This window comes from Cotesia glomerata, linkage group LG6 (assembly GCF_020080835.1).
Source record: "Cotesia glomerata isolate CgM1 linkage group LG6, MPM_Cglom_v2.3, whole genome shotgun sequence".
Classification (NCBI taxonomy): Eukaryota; Metazoa; Arthropoda; class Insecta; order Hymenoptera; family Braconidae; genus Cotesia; species Cotesia glomerata.
The window spans coordinates 17,573,124-17,584,246 of NC_058163.1; the positions used below are offsets into that span (position 1 = coordinate 17,573,124).

The following is an 11,123-nucleotide window of genomic DNA, read 5'->3' on the forward strand; positions in this document are numbered from 1 at the left end:
CAATTATTTTTCAGTTATTAATTTTATTAAATCAAGTATTATTGTAAATACCAAATATCTACCTATCTCATCGGTTTCCATAATTTCAACATATTTTCTCGAAGTTTCTGGTGAACTGGAGTTATCAGAAATTTCTGGTTGATTCAATAGTTTCTGAGCCGAAAAGTTGTTGATCTCTCCATTCAAACTTCTTGAACCGTTTTTCCAGCGATATTAAATAACTGTTGAATTTTTGTTCAAAACTCACTTCTTTGTTTTTGAGCTTGTGATTTTATTCTTTTCTTATTGCACTGCAATAATTGCCATTTTGAAAAACTCAAGTATTTTGTTAATCGTATTTCGAAGCCCGGAGGTTAAAATTTGTAAATTTTTCCAACAATCTTGAACTATATTTGCAGTTTTTGCACTTTCATTGACTTTTAGATGAAGAACTTTGTGATGATAAAAAATAATAATAAAACTTCTTTTATAGTGGGAAGTTTACGACCATTAATTTTAGCTATTGGAACACCAATCAAATTAATTTTTCGGTTGTCATATTGATACAGTTCTTTGATATTATTCAATTATATTTACGTAATCAAAAATCACAACAAATAAAGAGAGTCAGGTTGTAATAAAAATTGTAACAACACTAGAAATTAGACACACAACTCACAACACGAATACTGAGATTAAAAGCGACGCTCGATCCACAATTAACAATGAAGAAAGATGCTACAGTTATCTAAAAAACATAACCTCTCTATTTGTAGAACAATGGAATGTAAGAAATACCGAAAGTGAAGGTCGAACTAGGGGTCTTTTTAGAAATGGTGATAGATGAATAAAAACATCGTGGCGCTATATAATACGATACTAATAATTAATAATATTGTTTTGAGGTTATGTTCAATCGGTTGGCTTTGTATTAAGCGACGCAATTATTGAGAAAATGAGAGAGTAATCTCATGAGATGTAGTACTGTGGATTGATGTCGAAAAATGAAACAAGGGGAGTAAGGGGAGGTTGTTAATCAAAGCGGATTCTCGTAGATAAATTTGTATTAAATAAAAAGTAAATAATTTTCAATGAGAAAACAACATGATTGTTATTTTTTAAACTATCAAAACACAGTGAAAATGCAATTTTCTGCAGAAAATAGCTTTTCAATGCCAATAAATAAAAATATATTATGATTTTTTCAAATTTTTCATAATTCTGTTGATAAAATAAAAATTATTATCTATAAAAGATCAAAAATTTTCAATGGGCTCAAAAATTAAATTTACAGCGAAAACCAGAATTTTATTTTGACATCAACTTTAACTTTGAATAACTTTCAAAGGAGTGAATTTAGCTAAAAATGTAAAGAGACATTTTTGTAGGAAATTAAATTCCCTTCAAGAATCTCTATTGAATTTTTTCCGGATACTAATTTTTAAGTGAATTACAAAATTCCAAAGTTAAACAATAAAATTCTGAAATCTTATCAATTTTCAAGGCGTGTTTATAAGAAAACGGTTCATCTGACGAAAAATTTCAATCAGTCTTTTGTAGACAATTAAATTTGCTTCAAAAACATCTAAGTTTATTTCATTTACCTCGATGGTTTAGGAGTTATGAGACAAAACCCGTTCCGGAAAAAAATTAAAAGTTGCGATGATAGACCTCTTAATATAAATATTAAGGGCTCAAATTCTCACAACATTTTTTTTGTCATCCCAAATAATATTTTCGATATACAAAAAAAAAAAAAAATAGTTAATTTTTGGCCCAGTCTAATATATATGTATATATATATATATATATATATATATATATATATATATATATATATATATATATATATATATATATATATATATATATATATATATGTATTTCCTAGAAGTGTAATTCTCTCATTGACTTAATTAATGACACAACATTCTGTTATGATGATAATATTGATGATGATTGATGATGATGATGATACTGATGATATCGATGATATTGATGATGATAATGATGATGATGATACTGATAATATTGAATGATGATTGATGATGATGATACTAATGATATCGATGATATTGATGATGTTGATGATGATACTGATGATATCGATGATATTGATGATGATGATGATATTAATGAGGATGATGATGATGATGATTAATGATGATGATAATGATATTGATGATCCTGATGATGATGATGATGATTATATCGATGATGATGATCATGGTTGATGATCATGATAATCATGATATTAATGATAATGATGGTATTAATGAGGATGATGATGATGATATTGATGATGCTGATGATGATGATGATTATTATATTGATGATGATGATGATCATGATGATGTGTTTTTTAATAAATATGTTCCTGCGAATCGATTCCTGTTCATTGTATACCCTATAAGTTGAAATTATTACTGAGTTTACGCTCTGAGTCGTTTTGTTCGGAGTTATTTTGGATGTGAGTTGTTTCGTCTGAAGTTGTTTCAGTCCTGAGTCATTTCGTCCACAGTTGTTTTGGTCTGGAGTTGTTTCGTCCGGAGTTATTAAAGTCAGAGTTGTATTGTCTGAGTTGTTTTGACCTATCACCGTTTATTGTAATATACCGAATTCTATTACAGCTCATAATTATCTTTTATATTTTAAAATATTAAAAACTCTAATTTATTTAGTGATTTGAATTATTATCATGTATTCCAGCTATTGAGTTATAAAAAATGTCAAGAGAAAATTGCTATTTTTGCTTTGGATTTTAAATAAATATTTTTAACTGTTAACAAATATTTATTAACATTTAATAAATCGTATTTAGTGAATAATTTATTAACTGGTAATAAATATTAATTGAATTCCATAATGTTAAAAGATCACTTATTAACAGTTAATAAAGCTCATTATTAGGGTGTTTCAAAAAAATCGGCTTTTGTGATTTTTTCAAATGGCCAGCAAATTCTCTCAGAGAATGCCAAAATAAGGACCTTGTCAAAATTTGAGTTCTTAATTTGAAGATTTACAGGTCGCGGATCGTAATTTTCTATTCCCCCTTAAAAACATAGGAAAAAAAGGTTTTTAACTTTAGAATTTTATATCTTTGGATCGAATCAGCTTATGGCAATGATCATCTCGGATTCTTATGTAGAATTGAACGCTTAACAAAAAAGGTCTCTTATCATTTTTCCATATATTGATTCCTTCCCGAGTTATTCAAAGTCAAAGTTTAATTTTCATCGTATTTTCGGGTTTTTTTTAACTTTCATCGTTATGTAATAAGAAAAAAACACTTGTTTATACCTAAGACATAGAAAGTGGTGTAAAAAAAACAAAAACAAATATTTCAACAACAAATTATATATTATATTCTATAATACTGTGAAAATTGAAAGATATTGATTGCTTAACTGTTACGTTAAGTCTGTTTTATTACAATTCGGATACATCTCTCTATGTTTTTTAACAGATTGTAATAAATACTGAAAATCTTCTTCATCTTTTGTAAGAGTTAGATTATACTCACTTATTAAAGATACACCACGTTCTGCTGTATCATTTATAACTCGGACTTTACTCAAAAACAAGATAGCTTTCTGGTAACTCTCATTAGTTGGCCATAATGAAACATCATCATCGAGAAAGTTATATGGTAAATTAAATTTTTTTAACAAAAACAGAGATTGCTCTGAGACTAAGTCACATAAATCAATTGTCAATAGTGACTTTACGTTGTCTTTTATCACAAATCGCTTAAAATTTTTTGCATTAGCTTTCGAAGATTTAATATTTACTACCATTTTTCTTTTCATATCCAGTGAAACATTTGCATCGAATAACGAAAAAACAACTAATTCCTCAGATAGGTACCATAAGTGATCGGACATTTTTTCAGCGGCAATTTTAGCGAAAGAAGGATTGTTTTGGCTGTAAAGTAATAAGTCTTTCATTAAAGTTAAATCATTATTCGGTGCTAATATGCCAGATGAAGCCTGAAACCATGTTGGTATATAAAATCTTAGAACAAAAATGCAAATTTGTCGTATTCCGGTTATTTCTTTAAAGTTAAGGTTAAATTGATTGCGGAACATGAATATTTTTAAAGAATAGATGGCTTTTGCCATCCAACGAGCGTGGTGCATAGCACCAGGTCGTTTAAAAGAAATTTGTGTAGATGAAGTAGTATTCAAGAATAGTAATGATAGCTCCAGAAGTTCACAGTAATCATCTCTTGGTTGTGCTACCTAAAAATTAGTTAATAAAATAATCAATAGATATGATAAGTGATCCGCAAATTTTATCTTATATATTACTCGAAATTATTTAAAATATAAATTTTTACTGAACTATTTTTTTAAATTTTAAACTCAAAAAATATAATTCAAGATATACGCTTAAAACTTGCACACAATATCTAAAAACATTTGACTATATTATAACTATAACCTTACTTGTAACTGATTCGTGATAAACGTTACTGTTTCTTCTTTCACATCTTCAAGAGCATTGAGTATGATTGGATCCAAAATTCCTGGGGTATAATTTGAGGTGTTGAAATTACTCCACTTATTTTTAAACCGTAAAAAATTGGTACATTTGGGCCGGATGAAACGGGCCAATGGATTTCAAACACTTTTTAATACTATTTCAAAAATATGATGTCTGCATGGTAGATATACCAATTTTTTTTCCAACTCGTCTTCAATCAGTTTACAAGTTCCACCGTGAATTCCTAGATAACAAAATATATAATTTAACATAAGTGAAAAATTAATTTATACGATAATGACCAGTTCAAATCTAAATATTAATGCAAATGATACGATATTAATTTTATATTATATCATGATAAAGTTTTTAAGAAAACAATAACATGAATTAATACCTGTATTAACAGCCGCCGTGTCGAAAGACAGTCCTACTATTTTACGAGAAATACCCCAATCGAATAGAATTTTCACAATAGCATCAGCCTGATTTTTAGCAGTTCCAGATTTCATTTTGGGTACACCTAACAGTTGTTCACTGCCTGATGACGATATAATAATTGGCAGTCTATCAACTTTTTCCGTACCAACTATATCAGGTAATATTTTCCCGTCCCAATGTAGCACAAAATTATCCTGGTTTTTGAGTCCATCTTTCAATTTAGCAGCCATATCACTTCGAAATTTTTTGCGAGCTCGATGAATTGTCGAATGACTCAATTTACAGCCTTTCATATCAATGCCAGTACTTTTGAGAGTAGCAGCTAAAATATATACGGCATTTCTGCTGCTAACTTTTCCACGATCAAGGGCAGCTGCAAGTTCCGGTGTCATGATATTCATTAGAGGTGCTTTTCGTTTTGATTTCTTTTTTAATTCGTCTTCAAAATCAGAGATATTGTTAGAAATTTGACTAACGGTAGAAACGGTAGATTTTGATTTTTGGCTGAGAAGAAGGGTCTCAGTATTCATAAGTGCCTCATTTTCTAAAACGTTCAAATCGAAATGAAATACAACTACAATAAAAAATCAGATAAAATTTTTAAACAAAAATTATAGACTTTACAGACTCTATTGATGATAAACTATTATTTTAATGATTTATCATCAATATTACTCTAACTAGTAACTATTTTTTAATAAAATTATGTCTACTTTTATAATTTTTTTTAAACGAAAGATATCATTTGCAAATATTTGATTAATTTCGGTTATAGACAAATAAAAAAATATGCCATTATAAGAAATTTTAGCAATGAAATAATTAAAAAAGACCATTCGGCAGCCGAAATGGAAGTAGATTTCATCATGAATAGAAAAATATAACGAAGATTGTATACAGAACTAGGGCTTTTAACTTATATGCAATCGACAAAAATATATATCGACGGACAAATACTAAAACCAGTGCAATAGCAAATTTCATAATTGGCATAGGGGAATGGGGCATAATTTTGAGACTACACATATGACATGGTACTCACATTAAAGCTTATTTAAAGAGCTTTCGGATGCAATTTACAGAATTGCAATAAGTTATCCCATTCAAAAGTTATTCGAGTTCGAAAGTGAAGAAATATGAATTTTTATGATTTTCAAAATTTTGAAATCCTGGTATTTCTAAATTACTTGACCGATTAAGCTCATCTTCGAACTTGACTTTGGTATTTATCTGTAGAATAAGTATGTTGAGTTTGGTAGAGATCCGTTGTAAATTGGCGACGCTATCGTCCTGACAAGCCGCGTTATATCCCATATATATATATAAATAAATAAATATATATATATATATATATATATATATATATATATATATATATATATATATATAAATACATACATATATAAACTTTTGAACCATATGCATTTTCTGAATTCGCTTGACGAGCTGAGTCGAAATATAGCAAAATTTTTCAAAAGTTCCGTCATGAGGACCAATGCAATAGTTAGATTTCTATGAAATCTACTAAAAATATGTTAATAATTCAAATAGATCTTTGAATATTACCGCGTACTAACAACCACGCACCCTGACAGCATCAAACAGAACTAATCAAAAATCGGAAATCGGTATCATTCATGTAATCAAGACCTAAATAACCTCCAAATTTAATCTTAAGATTAATAAATATCATTTTAATAAAAAAAATTGTATCATCCATCGATATTTATTTAAAAACAAAATAAAGATAAAAATCTTACCATCTCTATTTGCATTTGTTTCACTCTGATCTAAACAACAAATTTCCATATCTTCAGTAATAGGCCCAAAATCGTTTATAAAACCACGTCGAGATGGTTTTCTTTGGCTTTCCGAAAAATGTTTTTTTGTAGCATCAATTTCATTGAGAACATTAGCATGGGAAATATCAAACAATTTTTGTAAATCATTACAAAAAATTGACTCTTTCTTCTTTTGTGTTGGAGATTTTTTCTGACGTTTACTCTTTGATAAAAGTATCCATCTGTTATGAGATCGAATTATTGACAAAATTATAGAAGATTCTTGACGTAGTGGAATACCTGTTTTTCGCCAAAGTTCTATCAGTTGTTTTGTCGTACTTGCTGAACTTTGTTTAATTGTTAAATTACAGGTTTTATGGTGGTAAAAGAAGATCGACATAACCTCTTTGAGTAATGGAAGCTTTCTTCCGACAAAATCTTGATTCATTTGACCAATTAAATAGATTTCTTCTCTCATGATAATAAATTTTAAGTCAGCTTGTAAATAAATAGAAATAATAAAGTCCACTTTGAATTATTAAACAAACATTGTTTCAAACAAATACGTATATATTTCTTCGTAATCGATGCACTAATAAACAAGCACAATTTTGACACATGTTATCAGCACTTACCAGCAGAGGGATCACAGAATTGATAACCAATTAAAAATCAGATAAGAATCGATCGTTTAAACAAAGTAGTTGTCAACAATACCTTTTTACTAAACATCATGAATTCATCACAATATTTTTTTGTCTGTAGTAATAAGTAAATATTGTGTATTATAAAATTTGTCACTAATTTATACTAAACGTATTATAGAAATTTCATATATTTTAAAATAAACAATGTTTTTTTTTTTTACTTAATCATAATTGTACGATAAAAGTTAAAACAACCCGAAAATACGATGAAAATTAAACTTTGACTTTGAATAACTCGGGAAGGAATCAATATATGGAAAAATGATAAGAGACCTTTTTTGTTAAGCGTTCAATTCTACATAAGAATCCGAGATGATCATTGCCATAAGTTGATTCGATCCAAAGATATAAAATTCTAAAGTTGAAAACCTTTTTTTCCTATGTTTTTAAGGGGGAATAGAAAATTACGATCCGCGACCTGTAAATCTTTAAATTAAGAACTCAAATTTTGAGAAGGTCATTATTTTGGCATTCTCTGAGAGAATTTGCTGGCCATTTGAAAAAATCACAAAAGCCGATTTTTTTGAAACACCCTACTCATTATCATTAAATATAAACAAATCCTTCTATCAGCCCAGGTAAAAAAATTTATATATAATTATATATACTTATATGTTATTATATATTACTTATAAATAATTATATATTACTTACATATAATTATATATGATTATATATAATAATATATAATTATATATAATAATATATTTTTATATATGATTATATATAATAATATATAATTAGATGCAACATTTTTTTAATAATTATATACAATTATATGAAATAATATATGATTATATAAAATCATATATAATTACAGAGTTCTATATTTCAAAGCCATTATCCCCGATCCAAATTGATGTTAGACTAATTTTAAATTTTACATTAAATTTTTATTTATTAAATTCTTTAAATTTTAATTTTTACTTATTATTAATTTTCACAACATTATCATCGGTATGAGCACTCATACCATCCTTGGGTGAATATATCTAACAATTAAAAATATTTATTTTTATTTAAGATTAAGCAAAGATGTTATATTCTTTACTCAGTGAGACTTTTTTCGGCCACCGAAAAAATAACTCGGAAATATGCTCAGACCAGGAATCGAACCTGGATCTTTTGGTGTCGCGCCAGCTGTTCTACCCTTAAGCTATCCGAGACACTGTCCGCAACTATCATTCAGTTACCTATTAAGACCCACTGAGTAATTCTTGTATACCCGGAAAAAAATGATCAGGACTGATCAGACCTGTTCATATCTAATCAGGCCTGAAATCCGACCTGATCAGGCCTGTTCATGTATGATCAGGCCTGAAATTAGGCCTGATCAGACCTGTCCGTGCCTGTTCATGTCTGAACCGTTAAATATGCTCAGACCTGATCAGACCTGTCCATGCCTGTTCATGTCTGGAGTGTTAAATACGCTCAGACCTGATCAAGCCTGTTCATGCCTGCTCATATATGTTCATGCCTGCTCATGTCTGTTCATGTCTGCTCATGTCTGTTCATGCCTGCTCATGTCTGTTCATGCCTGCTCACGTCTGTTCATGCCTGTTCATGTCTGAAGCATTAAATACGCTCAGACCTGATCAAGCCTGTTCATGTTTGAAGTAATCAATATGCTCAGACCTGATCAGACCTGTCCATGCCTGTTCATGTCTAAAGCGTTAAATACGCTCAGACCTGATCAGACCTGTCCATGTCTAATCATGTCAGATCTAGCCTAAAATAGATAAGGATTAAAACTCCACATATCAGCTGACAAGAACTGTTCATGCATGATTTGCCCTCTTAATTGATATTTTAAGTCTGGAAGAAAAATTTTATCGAACTATAGACTGCAGTTCTATTTTAAAAATTAATTTGTTCCGTATGACGTATCAGTTTCTATCCCCTTATAAATTTTAAATGTACAACTTTCATCTAAAATTTCGGCTTATATAAGCATGAACTTTTTAATTTTCCATGCCAAAACGATGATTTTTAACGATGAATTTTGACGCAGTGACATAAAATTTTTACTGTGTTCTATTGAATACGCGAAAAATAAGATTATTTATTAAAAGTTTGAGTTTGATAGCGTGAAAATACCAAAATATATCAGTTGATATCGATAGGCGATAAGTCCTTTCAAGGTGTCTGTTATTATTTTAAGCTACCGCCTTGGTCCATTGCAGTAGTGTCAAAAGCTGCTAAATTGTAGAACACACAAATAATTTTTCATTTCCTATACGTTTTAATTAAAAAAAAACTTCAATTTTAAAAGAAAACAATAAAATTATAATTGCGGAATAAACCTTGAAGAAATTTTGTTTTTACTTAAAAATTTTTGTTATTTTTTTGTTAAAAATTTTTTTGTTAAAAATTTTTGTGTTAAATATTTAACACTTTTATGTGTAAATTTAACATTTATTTTCTTAAATTAACACAAAAAAGTGTTAAATATTTAACATAAAAATTTTTATCACGAAATTTTTTGACGCAATGACGCGAAATTTTTTACTGTGTATAATTAATTATTAATAATTAATAAATTAAGTATAGAACTCCGTTAACTATAAGGATAAGTCATGTATAAAATTTAAATTACTTAAAGTAGTTTGAAAGGTACATTAGAGACAAGATGAGTCATTGGATCAACAGGTAAAGTGTCAGTCTGAAGAGCGCAACGTACATGGTTCGAATCCCCGTGGGCACCAATTTTTTTTTTTTTTTTATGGACCTGATCGAGTCAGACATGAACAGGTCCGATCAGACATGAACATGCCTGGCCAGGTCTGATCAGACCCGGTCATTTTTCATATCTGATCAGACCTGAAGACTCATGCCTGTTCATATCTGATCATTTTTTCCCGGGTATTGACAATTTTTAATAATGTATTTTTAGACGTTTTTAAATACGTAGACTCTAATCTCCTACTTGATTGTATGAAGATTGTAGTCCGTCTGGCCAGGATTTTTCGATAATTTACTATTTTATCCGAAGATCGGTGTTTTTACTAATTAAAGAGTTCTATATTTCAAAGCCATTATCCCCGATCCAAATTGATGTTAGACTAATTTTAAATTTTACATTAAATTTTTATTTATTAAATTCTTTAAATTTTAATTTTTACTTATTATTTATTTTCACAACATTATTGTCGATATGAGCACTCATACCATAGAACTCATACTACAGAACTCTTTAATTAGTAAAAACACCGATCTTCAGAAAAAATAGTAAATTATCGAAAAATCCTGGCTAGACGGAGTACAATCTTCATACAATCAAGTAGGAGATTAGAGTCTACGTATTTAAAAACATCTAAAAATACATCATTAGAAATTGTCAATATACAACAATTACTCAGTGGGTCTTAATAGGTAACTGAATGATAGTTACGGACAGTGTCTCGGATAGCTTAAGGGTAGATCAGTTGGTGCGACACCTAAAGATCCAAGTTCGATTCCTGGTCTGAGCATATTTCCGAGTTATTATTTTTTCGGTGGCCGAAAAAAGTCTCACTGAGTAAAGAATATATCATCTTTGCTTATTCTTAAATTAAAATAAAGATTTTTAATTGTTAGATATATTCACCCAAGGATGGTATGAGTGTTCATACCGACAATAATGTTGTGAAAATAAATAATAAGTAAAAATTAAAATTTAAAGAATTTAATAAATAAAAATTTAATGTAAAATTTAAAATTAGTCTAACATCAATTTGGATCGGGGATAATG

General features: G+C 28.8%; 2 protein-coding genes across 2 annotated transcripts; both read right to left on the bottom strand.

The window, feature by feature from the left end:
• Positions 1 to 3,361: 3,361 nt before the first annotated feature.
• LOC123267771 lies at positions 3,362 to 4,556 on the bottom strand. The gene is made up of 2 exons (XM_044732613.1): positions 4,428 to 4,556; positions 3,362 to 4,220 (listed from the first exon to the last, which is right to left on the bottom strand). Exon 2 carries the CDS (start codon positions 4,116 to 4,118, stop codon positions 3,390 to 3,392), a length of 729 nt encoding a protein of 242 aa, XP_044588548.1. The 5' UTR covers positions 4,119 to 4,220; positions 4,428 to 4,556; the 3' UTR covers positions 3,362 to 3,389.
• Positions 4,557 to 4,601: 45 nt separating this feature from the next.
• LOC123268027 lies at positions 4,602 to 7,272 on the bottom strand. Its single transcript, XM_044732907.1, has 3 exons — positions 6,666 to 7,272; positions 4,862 to 5,449; positions 4,602 to 4,708 (listed from the first exon to the last, which is right to left on the bottom strand). Exons 1-3 carry the CDS (start codon positions 7,162 to 7,164, stop codon positions 4,602 to 4,604), a joined length of 1,194 nt encoding a protein of 397 aa, XP_044588842.1. The 5' UTR covers positions 7,165 to 7,272.
• Positions 7,273 to 11,123: the final 3,851 nt, after the last annotated feature.

Bases quoted from the DNA above. Each gene is read 5' to 3' on its own strand.
- LOC123267771 (XM_044732613.1), bottom strand. From the start codon at position 4,118: ATGCACCACGCTCGTTGGATGGCAAAAGCCATCTATTCTTTAAAAATA.
- LOC123268027 (XM_044732907.1), bottom strand. From the start codon at position 7,164: ATGAGAGAAGAAATCTATTTAATTGGTCAAATGAATCAAGATTTTGTC. The intron at 5,450-6,665 runs GTAAGATTTTTA...TGAACGTTTTAG, and splicing joins AACAAATGCAAATAGAGATG to AAAATGAGGCACTTATGAAT. The intron at 4,709-4,861 runs GTATTAATTCAT...TTTGTTATCTAG, and splicing joins CACGGCGGCTGTTAATACAG to GAATTCACGGTGGAACTTGT.